Below are 19,289 nucleotides of genomic sequence, written 5' to 3'. Positions count from 1 at the left end.
ATTATAAAAAGAGAAAGGCAAAGCTAAGGATGGGCATGGGAATTTTAGGTTGGTTTTTTTTTAAAAATATATGAAAGGGTATACATTATAAACAGGGCTCAACAAACTGCTGAATCTACCGTGCGCCCCATTCACCGGCACTTCGCGCATGCACAATGCCAGTCTGGCGCATGCGCAGTGCGGGGCTGGCGAGTGGCTCTCGACGGGGTTTGTCAAACCCTGATTATAAACACATAGTCCCAGGCTGAGCTCAGGACTATTTGCTCTCAGAGCTCCCATCCATCCCCAATCTACTCAAACTGCCTTCCTGAGATGTGTCGTTAGGAGAAACACGAGCAAATCACAACCCTTGTTCTCGCCAAGCAACTTCTTATTTGACATGTAAAGAACAAGTTTCAGAAACTGATAAAGGTTGAAGCTCTCGCGTCTGGCACTCTCTGGTCCGGCATGATTTTCGTTCACTGGGATTGTACTTATCATGGGTGTGGCCAAGTTTCCCGTAGTCCCAGAAAGTTTGCTTACAGTCACCAGGCCTGGCTCGCAGCGTTCTGTGCTGTTATTTAGTTCTGATTGACCCCCACTGTCTTCTAAGAGCCCAGCACACAGTGGAAGTGCAGGTAATGCTGCTAGACAATTTTGACCTCCCGTGGTCCAGCAAACTCTCTCGTTCAGCACCTCTAGGTCTCGAGGGTGCCGGACTAGAGAGGTCCAATCTGTCATCTGTCAGTATCAAAAGGAGAGTCCCTAATAACACAATTGCTGTGATGCCCAGTAACAGAATAGATATTATTTCTCCCATAAGCTTCAAGACAACAACAATGCTGTTGGGACTACAAGTCGGATCTGGAACAGGGGGTTTATAATCTCCCTGATACAAGTCAAGAGAGCAAAGCCATCTGCAGAGGGAATCCCAGAATACCTTCACAAATATTTTTATACCACATTTCTTACCTCTGAAGGAGGCACTTCACAGAAAAAGGAAACAAGTTTGTCACTTTTCCTCTACAGGTGCACGTGCCAAAGAGCTTTTACCGAATGCTAAACAAATGTGTACTGGTCAGCAGCACAACTGTTCCAAGCAGCACTCCGCATTACAGCCTGTCCCCGACTTACAAACGAGTTACGTACCAAACGCTAGGTCGTAACTCGATCTGTTCGTAAGTCGGATTACATTCACTGACGTACGGTCGCACTGTCCGTAAGTGCAGATTTCGTTCGTAACTCGGGTTCTGGCTGTATAAGAGGTTGGTCGTAAATACGAACGGTCATAACTCAATGTGTTCGTAATTCGGGGACCGACTGTACTCGTTGAAAGCATGTGGCCATTTACATTGGCAAGAAAGATTACACTATGCTCACAGATAACAGCCTGCCATTTATGGATACTACAATTCAGTCTAAACCAAGCTTAGCTCTACAACCTAGATGACAATGCACAGGCAATAGCTAGTGAATATTAACATAAAATGCCGCAGATAAGAGAAAAAGTGTCTGGCAGGAATGTAACTGTTTTAGTTAGAAGAAGTGGAGAAAAAGAACAGTACATAGTTCTCCCAGGGGGCATAAATACGGTGAGAATACATACATCATATGTAACACAGTGCTCAGTGACAGAATTCTTGTATGGGCTCTTCTATTAAGAAGGTGAGTTCCATGAGCTTTATGAGACAATTATATTAATTTAATAACGGTTAAATGTTCATCCTTACTTTTCACTAGCGCTGAAAGTCCAAATTAGGCATTCAGCCAGATGAGTGAAGAACCATCTCCAAGCACCAACATAAATCTAGACAAGCTTCGTAATCCAATCTGCTTCATTCCTCCCAGGCACCCATCTACCTAATGCATCCTGAAACCGGGTGCAGAGTTCACTTTGCGATCGACTCGACATTGCATCTATTTAAGGCCCCTCAGTCCTGCTGCTGAACCAGTAAATGAGTCCCCAGGGGTCTTTGCACCCACATAGCTGGGCTGCTACTGGCTGTGACGTTTTTAAGACTCAAGGCCTAAGAGTTTTCTGGTTTAAGCTCCCACCGTTTTGATTGTCGAGATGGACACACACACACACACACACACACACACACACACACACACACAACTTTTAGAAAACATTTCAAAGCTTTGTGTGTGCCCCTGCAGCAAGAAGTTGGCAAGTGACTTAAAAAAAAAAAGTCGAGCAAAATCTCTCAAATTGGTACAAATCACATAATGTCAATAATAAAAATGCGGTGTGTGGCATTGTGTCCCACGTCCTTGCACGCCACCAACCCAACAGCACAGCCCCACATGTCGCCCCCTAAAGCACACCCTTTTAACTCCTTTCCCCCCTCACAATTTAGTGAGTCGCTTGATTCTGACAGGCAACTCTCTCGGTAGTTTGCATAAATACCCCAATGTGGCACAGGTGAAAAGATCTCTATATTAAAAATACCGTGTTGCTGAAACTTGGCTCCTGCCATAGAGCCCCGAGTTTGCATACAACGTTTTCAATTCCCTTTGCTCACTACACTCATGAGGAGAGGAAAACACAAACCGTGCACGTTCTAAAGGAAACAAATTAACAGCCAGGCTTGCCAAAGCACCTCTCTCGCAACGCGTTATGAAAAACTAAAGACATTTGCCCTCCTCATCCGAAAATGGAACAAGTAGTAGCTAAGATTACTGCAACACCTATTTTTAGCCGCTGTGTTCATATGAGCGCGCTGTGCGTCGTTCGCTATTTTCCATGTAATTATCACCCGGGCCCAATCCTACCTCAGATGCACACAGACTGATCCTTAACTAGCGTGGAGACTCAATGAAGAGGACAGTGGATGGAACTCCAAGGGGTCATATCAAGGTTTGTTTCTCTGGCTCTGACTGCAAGACCGGGCCTCAGTTTCCCCTATTTGTGGAGGATGTTGCAACAGTGAAACAGAATCGGGGAGGGGGCGGGGTTAAATACAAAGATAAGGCAGGTACAGTACTTAAAACTTCATTTTAAATCAAGTGCGAGCTAACTGGATTTTAACAGGTACTGGGCCTTTAAGGCACTACAGACACAGACTGCTCATAAAAATCTTTGTGAAGATTTTTGGTTGCCTCTTCTAAAGAGGCTTAACCCAGAGATGTCATCTTAATGCTAAGTTTCCAAGACTTGTTGCTTTGTGCGTAAGACCCAGCACAGCAATTCATTTATCCCAGGGGAGACAGGGCCATAACCTAATTAACACTTTGGATGAGTAAGTTGAACAAGGCCCTCTTTCTGTTAAAATAATCTCTTCTGATTATCGCATTTCTCTGACATCTTATTTCAAAAGCACCGGGTCAAGCTGACAGCCCCGTTAGGACCTCAAATGGGATTCCTGTCAGCATGATATACCTCTGAACCTCTCCAAAGCACATCAAATCATCTGAATTATTATATATAAATAAAGACCAGGTCAAATCCTCAAGCCACAGTGGCTTCTGAGAAGCGGAAGCCAACTCCTAAAGTGTTCCCCTGACCCAAGTGTTGATCCTAAATACACAACTTTGTTTACCTTATTTTGTACAGGCCACTTTAAAAAAGCATGGAGTGGGTGGGGTGGGAAGTGTATTTTAACATCAAGCATTAGGGTGTTTCTCGTGAACACACTTCTTGAAGAGGTAAAAAGACCTGAGATTTTCTGCCAACAGCTGTATGCTAAATGCACATCAAGACGCTGACAACATAAAAGTACAACTGACTGAAATCATTTTAGTTTGTGTCAGTGAAGAGGATAATATATGCGTCTTTGGAGGGCAGAGCAATGGTAAAGATTACCCCTGCTTCTATATTAGCAGTCTAAAGGTATTTACTTGGGTCTGTCTGTGTTGTGACAGTGTCCTAGACTCAAATGAATGCCTCTAACACTCCACATTTTTGAGCCATTCAGTCATGCATTTTTGTTATTGTTGAAAGTAGTGCGAAATTGCAGTGCATGAGCGCGAGTCTTTGGTGGTCTCCCAAAGATTCCAGCTAAAAAAGCACTTCCTTTGTTCCGCGGGAGAATGCAGTCCAGTAGGTCATTCAGAAGGGGAAATAAAAGCGGCAGCACTGGAAGGGAGATGAAGTATGAAACAAAAAGAAAAAAATGTTTTGGGTGGGAACACATTAACTACCATTTCCTACGGCTGGCGACTAATAACGCGCCTGCCCCTCGGACAGGCAAGGAGGTGTAAAAATGTTTCTTGGGAAGTCGTTTTCCAAAGGGACCGTTTTGACTTCGTGTGATGTCGCCGAAATCTTAGGCTAGATCGTGGAAAGAGCAGTGTCTTGCATATTCACTTGTTTTAAGGACTCCTGCCTAGAGAAAACAGCCCGCAGAGCCATACACTCACCACCAGCAACTGACAACAACTCGTGTTTTTCTCCTGAGTCAGAGTCAAGGATCTCCAAAAATCCATTCTGGTCACATCACGCCGGGCTAACAGAAGCGCCTCTTTGAAGGGTGAGAAGGAGACACAAACTTCAAGACAACACTACTCATAAATGCGCCCAGGCTAAAAACAACGCTGCAGCACATGCCTCTGACAAAATGGGTTTTGCCCAAAAGCTGACGCCCAAATACATCTGTTAGTCCTTAAGAGGCCACGGGGACTCCTCCTTGTTTTTGCAGATACAGATTCACAGGGACACCCCTCCGAGAGAAGGGTAAAAAGGCATTTGCCTGCTTTCCTGGGGGAAGCATAACTCCCGTGTTCCCAGGGAAGGAGCTGAAAAAAGTCTTTAGGCCTAAGTGATTACTAAATTGTTGCATCCCCCAGCAACAATCTGAGTTTGCTAAAAGGCAGCTTACGGGCAAACGGTGCCTAATCGGTTGTGTACAAACCATTTGGTAATTGCAAAGGTAGAGCCAAGTGACCGGATGAGGCAGATTTTAAAAAGTCATCTGCTGTGTATTAAACTTGCTAAGTCACCAAAGAACTTCATTAACTAGAGAAAATTGGTGGCTACTCAAAGTGGCCGTGCTCAGCAGGCTGTGGCCACAACAGCCCTCTGCCTTATTTGCTTTGCTTTCCGAAACCTGAGACTCTGAAATCTTCATCTCTTGTCTCTCCTCCATCCCCACCCGCAGCTGAACTGGGAAAAGCTCCTGACTGTCCGGAAGTGTGGTCCTCCAAACTCCTGGAGTGTTTCTTACAACTGTTGCACTGTCAGAACACAGAGTAAGGCGTTTGGAGTCCGTCAGGACGCCAGCACCCGCACCCTGTGTGGCATTTTCGTGGTATTATGACGGATGTGTCTGCATCCATAGGTTCAGCCTCATCCTTGGCTTCAGAATCTTGTAAGAAAGGTGGGGGGGAGGGGGGGAGCTGGGAATGCCTCTCCAAGTATCCTTGACCAAAAAAACTGAACTTCCTAAATCTCCCCCAGCAAAAGGGCTCTCTCGGAACTAAGTGCAGCAGGGCCAGCCTGGCCTCACTGGCATGGCCATCCCCGCAGCGGAGGATTTCCTGCAATCCGTCTTTTCAAGCGCCCATAATTGCATGTGCAATTAACCCGAAGGTCAGGAGAAAAATCTTTCAAAATACCTACCTGGGCCCTGGCCGCATTCTTCCAGGGTCTCGCCTTGGAGTCGGCATTCAACCCGCTCTGCAAGCAGAGCCCCCCCCCCCCCGGCTTCCCCTGCCTTTGCCGGGCCGGGCTTGAGCGCCGCGAACTCGGTTCCCGATCGCACCGAGCCGGGGCCGGATCGTGCCCACTAGACAAAACGCTCCCAGCCCGCGAGTGCACCACGCGGGGAAACTTACAAGGGGGGGGGGGGCGGTAACTTCTTCCCGGCGTGGCTCTCCCAGAAGGGGGGCGGGGGACAAAGTCCGCCCGGGAGCCGGCTCGCTCGCCGGGAAGGCTCCGGACTCGGAGCCGGGGCAGAGGCATCTCCAGCAGAGGCGCAAGGCGGGAGGCTCCCCGCCCGGGCTGACAAAGGGAAGGAGCCCGGAGCCCTGTCCCGGGCGGCCCGCGCCGCGGATCGCTGCAAACCACCCGCGGCCCCTTGCAAGCCCCCCCCTTCTAGTCCCCCTTTGCAAGTCCCCTTGTAGCCTCCTTGCAAGCCCCCCCTTGCAACCTCCCCCGCGCCCCCTTGCAACCTCCCCCGCGCCCCCTTGCAAACCTCCCTTGTCGCCCCCTTGCAACCTCCCACGCGCCTCCTTGCAAGCCCCCCTTCTAACCCCCCTTGCAACCTCCCCCGCGCCCCCTTGCAACCTCCCCCGCGCCCCGCGCCCCCTTGCAAACCTCCCTTGTCGCCCCCTTGCAAGCCCCCCCTTCTAAGCCCCCCTTGCAACCTCCCTTGTCGCCCCCTTGCAAGCCCCCTTCTAACCCCCCTTGCAACCTCCCCCGCGCCCCCTTCTAACCCCCCTTGCAACCTCCCCCGCGCCCCCTTACAAGCCCCCCTTCTAACCCCCCCTTGCAACCTCCCCTGCGCCCCCCTGCAAGTCCCCTTGTAGCTCCCCCTTATAGCCTCCTTGCAACACCCCCCCCCCCGAGCCTCCTTTGTACCCCGCTTGCAAGCCCCCCGCCCCCCCTGCAGCCCCCCGGCTCCGCTCACCGTTGATCTCGTGGCTGGGCGCATCGCCCTGGCTGAAGCCCTTGGCGGCGTAGAGCCGCCGCACCTCGGAGCAGTTGCGGGCGCGGGGCTCGGCGGCCAGCAGCAGCAGCGGGAGGCTGCAGGCGGCCACGGTGCACAGGAGCGGGGGCAGGCAGCCGCTGGGCCGGGGCATGGTGCGGGGCGGCGGGGCAGGCGCCGGCCCGGGAGCAACAAGCGAGCGCGCGGCGGGCCCGGCGTGCGGCGGCGGCTGCAGGCAGGGGAGGGCGCCCGGCTGGATCGCGCAGGGCCCGGCCCCCAGGAAAATCAGGAGCCGGGATCGCCCGCCTGGCGGGGCGGAGCGGAGCCGCAGACCCAGGGCTGTCCCCTCCCACTGGCTCCCTACCTGGCCCGGCCCCTGGCGGCGGGACGGGAGCGCGGCCGGGCAAAGGGGAGTGACTCCGGATTGGCCTCCCCTTCCCGGGCGCACCGCTGGCTGCGAGGAGGGGGCAGAACCCCCAGGGCAAGGAAGCTCAGATCCGGAGCGGGGGTGGCCCTGCACGGCCCCCACCTTGCAAAGCGAAGTGGGGCGGGAAATGCTTCCTTGGCCCTGTTGGGGAGGGGGAACTGGGCCTTGAACATCCCCATCTCCCCCCCACGGGCACCCCACAGCTCCCCCCCTGCAGGCACTGAGGAGGAGCTGGCTTTTCTAGAGGCGCCTCCCCCGTAGAGCCTCTTTGCAAAGATAGGGGCTGTTACCTCCCTCGTGGGGAAACTGAGGCAGGGCCTGACTTGCACAAGATCCCAGAGGCGGCTGCCAGGAACGGAACCCGGGTCTTGTGAGTCGCAGTCCCACGCCTGCCCCCGTGCCAATGTGGACGCAGGCGTAAGTTTAGATACAGGAGGAGTCCGGGTGGGATGTGCTGGTTCTGGGCTGCAGGTTCGTCTACACTGCAAACAGAACCCTGCAGCAATGAGTCTCCGAGTCTCAGCCGGCTGAGTCGGGCTCCCGGGTCCGAGACATTCGTGCCTGGGCTGCAAGCCGCCCATTTGCTAGGTTCAAGGGCCCAGACGCCTGCCGGAGCGGGCAACGGCAACCCTGCTGGTTTTAGCCCTCTCGCCCAAGCCGTGGGCAGCGCTTGCTGTTCGCTCGCATTCACTCACAGAAACGTAAAACGTGGCCTGCCATGGCAGAGATCATGTGACCTCTCAGGGTATCCACCTAAGAAAAAGCATCTGCACGCTGGTATGGTTCAAAGCGTAGCACTCTACTTCCAGCAAAAAGCTAAACTAGTCTAGGAATGAAGAGGAGTCCTCAGAGGACCCCAAAAAACAATTCTCTTACCCAGCATCACAGCCTGTCTTGCGCTTCTCTGGCAAAAGGGCCAGAACGCACACAACTTTTTCTTCCACCAACCGGATATTTTGGGCAACACACTTGTTGCAGACCACTGTGTGCAAGGTCGTAAGCTGGCACCGGGTCCCCGTCACGTCTCTGCCAGGGTCTTTCTGTGCGGCCTTGGGTAAGTCACTTAGTCCTTGAATGCCTGGCTGTCTCTTCTGTGAAACGGCAGGAAGTTTCCATCCTTCCTCCCACCCGGTTATCTGGATGCCAAGCACTCCAGGCCTTGGATCGGGCTTTGAACCGATTGACCCAGGCCGGGCGGGTTGCTTCCGTGTAGATATACTCTTAGTGCTACTGGAATACGTAGTAATCGATTGCCACGCTGGTGAGGAACATCTTCCTTTACCCCAAAGTACAGCTGGAAGTGGAGTACTTTGCTGGGGTCCTATTGGGGGGGGGTGCTCTAGGCCTCCCCCCAAATTTTGTACCAGGGTCTACTTACCCTAACCCTAGACAGAGTTCTTAGCTGCAACACAGCTTGAGTGTGGGGTGGGATGGATCTGAGAGCTAGGAGCAGCCCAGCCTTTGGGCAGGGAGTTTGTTTATAAACAGAAGCAGAGTGATTAAAATAACAAAAGGCTTGTCATTAAAGTGAACAAAAGGATCATTAGTGGATGGAGAATGCATTGTCAGGCACACCAGTTAAAAGACAGGAAACACAGGGTGAGACTAACTGGGGAGAATGGAGAGGGGTAACTAGTGCTGCTACATTATCTGCCAGAAAGCTAAAGTTATGAAGCGCCTAAGAAGTCCTTGGAATCATGGTTAAAGTTGCCTCCCCCGCTCCCCCATCTGAAATAGTGCCCTTGTGAGCAGGAATGAGTCCACTGGAGTCATTTTTAAACAAGCGTATGTTTTGTACAACATACATAACAGTAGGAAAAACTATGTAGCACTTTAAAGACTAACAAGATGGGTCTGGCCCACGAAAGCTCATCATCTAATAAACCATCTTGTTAGTCTTTAAAGTGCTACATTGTCCTGCATTTTGCTTCAGCTACCCCAGACTAACACGGCTACATCTCTCACTATTCAAGATGGGTAAAGTGCTACATAGTTTTTCCTTTTGTTTTAGCAAGATCAGACTCACATGGCTACCTCTCTATTACTATTCATACATAACAGTGTAGCTATAATGCACACACATTAGTGGTTTTCTCCCCCACCCGCTATAACGACCTAAGAAATGTCCTTATCACTCTCGCATCCTTTTACTCTGGAAACCTCACACAGGAGGGAGGGAGGGAGGGAGGGAGAAAGAAAGAAAGAAAAAGAAACTTACTTACTTATTATGTGGATCGGTCTTGCTCTACAATTAGTTGGGTTATTCATGCTCCCTTCCCTACTGTGATTAGAAGATGACACCTCACACCAAGACATATTTTTGCACCTTGGGAAAGCTTGCATATTGCTCCAGATCTGCTCTGGTAGGCCTAGCTACAGTTGCGGTGCTGGGAAGTGTAGACAAGATGTCTCCATTTGCATAACACCAGCAAGAAACCTTTTCCAGGGGATGCTCTGTACTTTGCACAACGTGGCCTGCCAGATGTCCGTTGTCTGAGTGGTCTGGTCAGCCATTTTTCCACCTGCATTTCAGTGAGAAGAAAGGAAAAGTGAGGAGAACGTTTCCTCTCCACCCTTTTCTCAATTCACATTTTTCCATCCTGCCTTGCCCCCCGGCAGCCTGCTTTCTTCTCACTATTCCACTATGTCTTTTCCTCTCCCTCCCACAATGGCCCCTACTATCCTACATCACAGACCTTGTCTGGCCTGGAAAGTTGGGTCAGTTTATCTAAAAGAACTGCTGTAAACCCTCCTAATTTAGTGGAAACATTGTTAATATCCATTTTACTTGCTTGGGCAATATACCATAGTAAGCTGACATTGATAACAGATATATGTATCTACATGGGAAAACTGGAGCAGTTTTCTAATATGGCCCCTGTATTGCCAGCAGGGATCAAACCAACAGAAGAGCAACACAGCCCCAGCTGGGCCAACTTTGGCTTCCTATAGGAGCCCCGACCTTCCTTTCCCTGGGCCTTGCTGCTACTGCTCTCTGCTCCTTCCTTAGAGAAGATCCACACCCAGTTGGGTTTGATCACCTGCTAGGCCTACCACCTAGGGGGAGGGCGGGGCTAATTGGTTAACTGGTATGGGGTGTGTACGTCCCATCACTAGCCCCTGGAGTTTGGGATGAGACAGTCTGCAGGTGACCTCTTTCATTTCTATTGCATACTTAGCATTAGATTGTGAGCCCTTTACCCCTCCTGCATGTCACTATTCTCTAGTGGAGTCAGGCTTGTATTGTCTGCCCCTTAGGGATTATTTGCTTTCAACACACACCTGCTCGGGGTTGAAGCCTCGTTGTGCTAGGTGCTGTACAAACATATAGGAAGGCAGAGCCCCTTTACCGATCTGTCTCCGCTGAGACAAGATGCAACAAGGGAGCACGACAGGCAAGAGCAGGAGAGAGCAAGGCTCGGGAAGAACAATCACTTAAGGAGGAACAAGCCGTATCACACACACAGAATGGGAAGTGACTGTCTAGGAAGGAGTCCTGCAGAAAGGGATCTAGGGGCCAGAGTGGACCACAAGCTACATATAAGTCAACAGTGTGACACTGTGGCAAAAAAAGCAAACGTGAGTCTAGGAAGCATTAACAGGGGTGTTGTGAGCAAAACACAAGAAGTCATTCTTCCGCTCTGCTCTGCACTGATCAGGCCACAATTGGAGTCTTGTGTCCAGTTCTGGGCACTACATTTCAAGAAAGACGTGGAGAAAGATCCAGAGAAGAGCAACAAAAATGATGAAAGGTCTAGAGAATGTGAGCGATGAGGGAAGACTGAAAGAACTGGGTTTGTTTAGTTTGGAAAGGAGAAGACAGAGAGGGGATATGAGAGCGGTTTTCAAGTACCTAAAAGGGTGTTACAAGGTGGAGGGAGAAAAATTGTTCTCCTTGACCTCTGAGGACAGGACAAGAAGCAATGGGCTTAAATTGCAGCAGGGGAGGTTTAGGTTGGACTTGAGGAAAAACTTCCTGTCAGGGTGGTAAAACACTGGAATAAATTGCCTAGGAAGGTTGTGGAATCTCCATCACTGGAGATATTGAAGAGCAGGTTGGACAGACACCTGTCAGGGATGAAGATGGTGCTTGGTCCTACTGTGAGGGCAGGAGACTGGCTATGATGGCCTCTCAAGGTCCCTTCCAGTTCTAGTGTTCTGTGAGTCTATAAGAATACGATTGTGCAGTTATGTTGGTGACGTCCAGCTTACTGGGCACGGAGTCCGCACTAGCGGACATTTAAAAATGGCGGCGCCCGGCTTTATGCAAATGAAGCCCGGGAAATTCAAATCCCGGGCTTCATTTGCAACTCCGGTTGCCTACATTACCACCCTAGTTCGAACTAGGGTGGTAGTGTAGACATACCCTTGCTTATTCGCTAATCCACTACCCTATAACATCCTCCCCACATAAGCCCTTCACATGACTTGTTCCCACCCCCACCCCCACCCCCCATGGCATGGTACCTCCCAGGCAGCCTCCAGCCACACTGCCTGCCTTGGTACCTGGCGTGACACAGCACAGCAGAGAATTGGGCAGCACCCCAGGCAGGCAGCAAGGCTGGAAGCAGAAGAGGAAAGGCTTTAGCCCCGCCTCTTCCCTTCCTCCTGGCCCCTTGCCCCTCCCCCTTGTGTTTTAGGGAGGGGCATGTGACCGTGTATGCCCCTCCCACATGTCCCCGCCCCCTCCCCGGAAGCACCTTCGCATTGCCTAAAAGGCAGTGAGGTCTGCCCGGCACATTCCATCCTGGGGACCCACAGGCCGGCTTAGTGCCAGTTATTCACAAGCAGCTGGGGCTGTTTTTCTTATTTGTAATATTTGAATGCAGGCAGAATAAACAGCAGCCTGCAGAAGAGCGCCAAAGACTGAAATAACTCCCCCGCACCCACCTCCCCATCGAAGGAACCCTGCCAATGCCAGCCACAGAGAAGACCCAGCGTGTGGCTCGTTCTGCTATGGCTGAGGCACATTCGTCGCACAGAAGCCAGCCCTTACCGCGACAGTGTTGCTCCCAACCAGAGGGCCCCAGACGTGCCACCTTTTCTTCACTTCTTTCCTCTCTCAGAGGCCGGGTTTGCACCTGGAACACCGAGCGAGGCCCGTCCGGGTTTGCTCACAAGTGGGGCAGGCCAGCCGTGCGCTTCTCGAACGTGTGGAAGAAGAAAGGGAAGGGTTGTTGGGGACGTACGCAGCCAAGGGGATGGACAGCGGAAGGTGAGATCAGAGGAAATTCTTCCAAGGAGGAGAGGTTTGGAGGGGGGAGTTTGCCTTGGTGATGATGTGGGCTTGTGTGTCCAGTAGGGTTCAGAGACCACGCGCTATATTTCAAGGGAACCGTAATGACTTTTGATCACGACTGGGCTGTGTAAGAATGTTTGACTTCGAGAAAAGTGGGAAAATTGCATCCGACAGTGACGAGTGGTAGGTAATAAACCACTTCGGTGGATCGATAGATTCGCTAAATTAGTATGCACTCCGAAAAATCGATCACTCCGATACATATGGTGACAGCAAAATGGATTCAGTAACGTAAGACCCCCCCCCTTATTAATCACTGGTCTCCCCCATACCGTAACAGAGAGCCACCTGCAGCAGCTGGGAATGAGATAGGACAACGGTGACTCTGCAGACACGGCCGGCCATTGCTGGAATGACAATCTCAGACAAGCAGCTGGGGAAATCAGGGGTCCCTGAGACACCACCTCCCAGTCACCGCTTACCCCGTGTGAGGCAGTCACCCCGTTGGCGCATTTCAATGGCACTTGGCTACCGTCTTGCTGGAACGTGCCAATTCCAAAGGGGTGGATTCAGTCAGTAAAGCTGCCATGTTGATTTATTAGGACACGGTTTGGAATTGATTTGGGTTGTACTAGCCCAGAAGTGGAGCTAAGGAGAGAAGTTTGTGTAGGATCCGAAAATAAGTCCAACGAAAAGCACTGAGACTCTAGTTACATCTGATCTCCCTTCCAAGAGTTTTACAAGCTCAGGCCCCCATGCAGCCATAAGAACCTCCTATCTGAACCCCTGGAGTTTGTAGGCGCATAGAACTGCCTGGAGGGTTTCTCCGCGGGATCGGAGCATAATTGATTCATCCCTGAAGTAGGTTGTAAGCATTAGCCCTATATTGCAGCGGGGGAAACCGAGGCAGGAAGCTAAATGACCTATCTCCACCCAGGAGGCTTTTCAGTTGCACAAAGAGCTCCAGGTGGCCACACGTGGCCACATCCGTCACAGTTGAGAACCTGACGGCGTGGCCGGCCGGGGGAAGGGCTCTACGGATCCCCGGGGAAGGGCACCCCCCAAAACCCCAGAGACAGGAGCCGTGCCGCATGGCTGGCTGCCCTTCTACATTGCTCCACCACCTCCATTAGCTGAGTCCTCCCGCAGCTGCTTCACCGCCGCGGAAGAGGAGACAGCTGGCATGGTTGGCATCAGCCGCGTCACCGCCCAGAGGAATTTCCCCGTGAGACCAGCTCGCGCAGCAGCGGGCGGTGCCCTAGGGAGCCAGCAGTGCCTGGCCCCATCCCCACAGCGGGAATTGGCCATGCCGAGGTCCCTGGGGGGCTGCAAAGAAGGGGGAGTTAGCGCTGTAGCCACGCGGTGCTTCCCCCCCACGGCTTTTCCACGGCACAGGGCAGATCAGAAACGAAGCTAACCAAAGGAGAGGCCCCACTGAGGGAATCTGGCCCCACCGGGGCGTCAATGGGCGTCTGCATTGATTGCAGTGGGGTTGTCGACTGGCTCCACACGTGATTACGTTTCAGGCAAAGTGGCACCGGTGTCCCGGGGCGCAGCGTCGGGCCGGAGAAGAGGCAAAGGTGAAGAGAAGCGTTTTCACACAGCCGGGGGCTTCCCCGGGGCCTAAGGCCCTTGAGCCTCGTGGTTCTCTGCGGGCAGGGTGCCACGGGGCTCTCCTCGCTGCCGGCGCTGCGCCTCCTGCTGGCCACTCTGAGGAACAGCTCACCTGGCCCACACCTCTCCCTGCGGGCGTCTCCTCGCGTGGGGACCTCTCTCCCGCCAGGAGCTGCTGCGGCTTCTTCGTCACTGAGCCCTCCGGCTAGGCCGTTGTCAGGGCTTCTCTGGGGGCAGAGGAAAAGCTCTTCTCCCAGCCAGGCTGAGGCAGTCTTCCTACGCACTGCCCGGCCGGTGCCATTCCCCCAGGGGCTGCCTGGGAACGTGGGCCCATTCGCTGCTTGGGGTTTTGGCTCAGGGTCCCTCTAGTCAGCCGCCAAGGTCTTCCCCCCCAGAGCTTGTCACATTTCCCTGCGTCCTGTCCTAACCTCCTGGCTCTCCCTTTCTCCGGGCCTGCCAGCTTCACGGCTCCCTCCTCCGCAGCCTCCGACATTCCTCCAGCATCCCAAGCAGCCAGTGACTGCTGCCTTCCCCAGCTTAAACAACACCCTGTCCCGTTCCCGCACAGGGACACTTCCTCTAATTAAGGCTTCTCTCTCTTTTAATTCTTTCCAGCTTGCTGCCTAATAGCTTAACTGGCCTTCCTTGACTTGCCTTACGCCTCTCCTGGGCCAGTGTGGGGATCACACGCACCCCCTCGCCAGCAGTCCTGGCACTGGGTTGCCATGGGTGGGGGAATGGCACAGAACCCCCGCCCAGCGTGGTATGGCCTGTCTATAAACCCCGCCGAGCTCCGTGGAATCCCTGAAATGTGAGGGAAAGTGGGGGAGAGATGTACCCCTTTCTTTGTCCTTCCCCGAGTGAAGGAGTGTTGGCTAGGACTCCCCCGGACAGACGCAGAGGGAATACCACAGCCCAGAGAATTTGACAGCCGGCCTGTAGCCTCTACAGGTTTTTTTTGTAACCGTCTCTTCATTTTTTCCAGTGGTTTCAAAGGTGGGTAGCAAGTCAGGGCTTGCGGGGAGAGCGAGAGGGGAGGAGAGAGATGCGCTTCCCGTGCCAACAATTGTTTTCAGCCCTCCCGGATGAAGGGAGAGGGCGTTATTCGCACAGGGCAACGTTCCAGATTTTCAGGGGTGAAATCTGAGAGCAGCCTGTCGACTGGGTGCGCGGGCAGTCTTGCGAGTTACAGGAGATGGGGTTCTCGGGGCTAGGAAGCGCTCCTGGGGCCGGACGCTCTGCTCGTACAAAGACCTCATTCTGACACTCTGAAGCGCTGGCACTAGCTGGCCCGCGGTCACTGGGGTCCCTTGCTGTCCAGAAAGCTCTTCCCCGCACCAGGCCCCTAGAGAGCAGGACTTCCATGCGCTCATTGACTCGGCCGCTCTTGGCACAGATGAGACCCCGCGTTGCGCAGAAGCGGAAGGGCGGAAGCGGGAGACAACAAAACGGTCATTTGTAGCAATTGTGGGTCATGGTCGGGGGGCGGGGGGGGAAATCAGGGGGCTGGTGGTCGCATTCTGGAGGTGCACTATCCCATTCTGCCCCTGCTAAAATTTTAATTGCTAAATAGGGCGACCCCAGTGCCGGATGTGTGCACACGCTAAGTAAACCACATCTTAAACTCCCAGACTGTGAGGGACCTAGAAACACAAACTAAATTGCTAGTTTTTAGCTGTGTCCTTGCCTATGTACTGGTAGAAACTTTGTTATATCTATTGGCATTGTCCTTGCTTTTCGAATATGGCACTTTTTTTGGTAATGTGATGGGGCTTCTTAAATGACATAATTTAGGGCCTTGGCATGTCTTAATCCCGCCCTGGATGCCCCCACATCCCCCCGCCCTGCAGGCACCGGTTGTTCAGCATGGGAAATATCTCCATGGTGAACACTGTCGAAATGGAGAGGTCTGTGTTATCAGTGACGGTGCAGTTGCTCCTACCAGGCACAACAGAAATCGGGGGCTCAGGACTGTCCGTACGTTGTCGGACCAGAGCGTCCCTTCTCTGAAGAGTTTACAGTTCAAGCTGAGGAAATTGAGGCACATGCCCGCAGTCTCCCAACGGCAGTGCTGGGATGAGACATGGGTCGCTGGAGTCCTAGCCCACTACCACACACCCTAGCAGCCCTCTCCGTGCCAAGGTCTAGCTGCTGTGTCTCTCAGTGAAGGATTCACTGGATGCAGAAAGAGGCAAGCCAGAGAACCAACCAAACGAGGCCAGCACACAAGGAAGGCGCCTGCCGGCCTCCGCAGCAGCAGCCCAGCATCTGCTCTGGTACCAGGAGAAATCAGCAGCACCAACAACATCCAGGAGAGGAGGGGCTGCTCTTGCCGTCAGCGCCTTCAATTTTGCAGCGCATGCAGCTCAGCTGGCCACCCTGGAGAGATTCCAATGCTGCTGATTAGCAGAGCGCCCAAAGCCCGCCGCATGTGTTCCTGTGGGTGGTGCACATCCACACATGCCTCGGCGCGCAGAACAACATTTATTCTGCACATGGACGGGAAAAAAATGCAAGGGGACATTGCCAGGCACTTCGCAGGGAGCATTTGCCCAGCTTCCCTTTTGGTCTGTCTCTGCCCCACAGTGAGCTAACCCAGGCTGCAGCTGCAGGGGGGAGGCAGAAGTCTCTCAGGATCCACAGGGATGGAGTCGGTGCTGGGAGGAGCCATTTTTCTTTTGGGGCACCGGAAGGAAGGTGGGCCAGAGAAGAAAAACGCCCTTGGGCCAAGCTGGGAGTAGGCCGCTCTGACTGCTCTGCGACCAGTGGGTATCCCGGGCCAACGAGGCATCACCCGTCTCTGGGAAACGTGCAGCAAAATCCGTCAGTGGGTGGGGGAAGAGATTGAATCCCCAAACCGGCAACAAGCGAGCACGAGTTCTGCCAGCCTGTCAGGGTGCACGCCCCCCCCATGCCTCAGTGCCCCCTGACTGTCCTCATCTAGCCCCTCGCAGGGCAACTTACAGTCTGTACGGGTTGCTCATCATTGGCATTGGGGTTCTCTGCTGCCCTGCTTACCTAGGCTGTATTGTGATCCGCCTCCGAACCCGGGGCCTTGCCTCCGGCCCCTAGCCAGGGGGAGTCTTGGCTGGCCCTCTCCCAGCCCTAGCTGGCTATCCCCAGCTGGTCACCCTCCTGGGAGCTCCTGCTTCCTCTGCAGTCAGCCCTTCACTGGCCCCCTCCTAAGGGGACTGTGCTTCTCTATATAGCCGCCGGCTGGGCCCTCACTCGCCCTAACGGCTTCAGCTGCCTCTCCAAGCCAACTGTGCTGCACTACATAGCTGCCAGCTGGGCTCTCACTAGCCCTAATGGCTTCAGCTGGCCTCTCTGTTCCCAGCCCGGTCTCAGGGCCTGAATCCTGGTCTTAAAGGGCCAGTGCAGGGCAGGCGCCCTGTCACACGGCCCCGCCAAGCCTCGTTCGGTAGGGACGACGCCAAAGGTTTCGAGGGATCGTCCTCTGGGGAGGCCCCACCTCCCTGATCCTGATTCCCACGCCTCAAAGTCATCTTTGGTGCAGGTGTAATATCAGCATTAGGGACATACGGCACTAACAGGAGTGTTGTGAGCGAGACACGAGACGTCGTTCTGCCGCTCTACTCTGTGCAGATCAGGCCTCAGTTGGAGTCTTGTGTCCAGTTCTGGGCACCACGTTTCAAGACAGATGTGGAAAAATGGGAGAGGGTCCAGAGAAGAGCAACACAAATGCTGAAAGGTCTGGAGAACACGAGCGATGAGGGAAGGCTGAAGGAACTGGGCTTGTTTAGTTTGGAAAAGAGGAGGCTGAGGCTAAGTCTACACTACATGGGTTTTGTACAAAAATCCACGGAGCGTCCACACCTCAAGCACGTTTTTGCGCAAGTAAATTTACAGCGAATCAAAAGAAGACAGGGGGGTTTGTGGTGTAGGTACTCCTCTTTCTACAAGGAATGACTCCTTTTTGAGCAAAAGTTCTTCCGCAAGAAGGTGTGTGGGGACAGGAAACGGGGGGGGGGGGGGGGTTCCGCATCAAGAGCCAATCGAAAAAAGCACGGGTGCTCTGGTGGCTATTCTGTGACTAGCAATCAGAGCCTTCTTTTGAGGGCGCGCCATGCAGTCTGGACACTCTCTTGCACAAAAGTGCATCGCTTTTGTGATGTGCTTTTGCAGTGCAGACGCTCTCTTGCGCAAGAAGTTTGGCGGAAGATCTCTGCCGCAAAAAGCTTCTTGCGCAAGAAGCCTGCAGTGTAGATGTAGCCTGAGAGGGGACATGAGAGCGGTTTTCAGGTATCTAAAATGGCGTTACAAGGAGGAGGGGGGACAGTTGTTCTCCTTGGCCTCTGAGGATAGGACAAGAAGCAACGGGCTTCAACTGCAGCAAGGGAGGTTTAAATTGGACATGAGGAAAAACTACCTCAAGGCCCCTTCCAGTTCTAGTGTTCTAGGAGTCTATGAGAGTGAACTGATTAGCATCAGCTTCCATAATGGTTACATTCTTCACTAGTGCACACTGGCTTCCAGCCCCACTCCGTGCTGCAGGCTCAGCAGTATAAAGCTTATGCTGCAGACCCTGCAGTGCAGCCGACTCCCTGGGAGCAGGGCTGGTAGCTAGTGCATGCTGGGAGCTGGCCCCTCTCCGGGGAGCGGGTCGTGTGGCGGGTTCTGCAATATAAGCTCAATACTGCACAGCCTGTAGTGCATGGATCCGTGTAACTGCCAGGAAGGGAGGTTCTAATGAGGATGGAGAGAGGCTGTTCTAATAGTGACGGATGGCAGAACAAGGAGCAATGGGCTCAAGTTGCAGTGGGGGAGGTCTGGGTTGGATATTAGGAAAAACTATTTCCCTAGGCGGGTGGGGAAGCACTGGGCTGGGTTACCTAGGGAGGGGGTGGAATCTCCATCCCTAGAGGTTTTTAAGTCTCGGCTTGACAAAGCCCTGGCTGGGTTGATTTAGTTGGGATTGGTCCTGCCTTGAACAGGGGTTTGGACTTGATGCCTCCTGAGGTCTCTTCCAGCTCTATGGTTCTATGATTCTAAGTTACTTTTTTAAACTGTTTTTCATATCCCTAGTCAGCATGCTATTCTGTCCCACCGTGAGGGCATCATGACCCATGTCCCAGGAGGAGAACAATCAAATTCTCCCCTTCAGAAAGAGGAAGCTCTAGGAGGGACTTCCCGAGACTGAATGAACATTTTGGCAGATTCCAAAGTGGCTTATTATTCTCCTTGGCTGCTCACACGAGCTGTTGCAATTTTCATCCCTCATTTTTTTTGGAAGATGGCCCATTAAAACCATCTCAGCTTGACAGCCTGTCTCCACCCAGCAGACACACACAGTTTTCTTGGCTATTATTCACACGGAATGTCTTGGATGCCGTTCATCTGCCGTCGTCTGAGCGCGAAAGGAGCCGAGAAAGAATTCTCATCCAGTACCGTTTGGGATGAACAACTGGTGAACATTATCAAT

At 52.9% G+C, this 19,289-nt stretch overlaps 1 protein-coding gene across 1 annotated transcript in view; it reads right to left on the bottom strand.

Annotated features, from left to right (window-relative positions):
- GPC4 (glypican 4) overlaps nt 1-6,839 on the bottom strand; it is a 137,903-nt gene extending 131,064 nt beyond the window's left edge. The window contains exon 1 of the mRNA XM_075941139.1: nt 6,549-6,839. Coding sequence (XP_075797254.1) covers nt 6,549-6,720 — 172 coding nt within the window. The 5' untranslated portion in view covers nt 6,721-6,839. The remainder of the gene's footprint in view (nt 1-6,548) is intronic.
- Nucleotides 6,840-19,289: the final 12,450 nt, after the last annotated feature.

This window comes from Pelodiscus sinensis, chromosome 13 (genome assembly GCF_049634645.1).
Source record: "Pelodiscus sinensis isolate JC-2024 chromosome 13, ASM4963464v1, whole genome shotgun sequence".
Classification (NCBI taxonomy): Eukaryota; Metazoa; Chordata; order Testudines; family Trionychidae; genus Pelodiscus; species Pelodiscus sinensis.
Note: the sequence above shows the minus strand (reverse complement) of the source record. Positions and strands in the feature narration are given on the sequence as shown.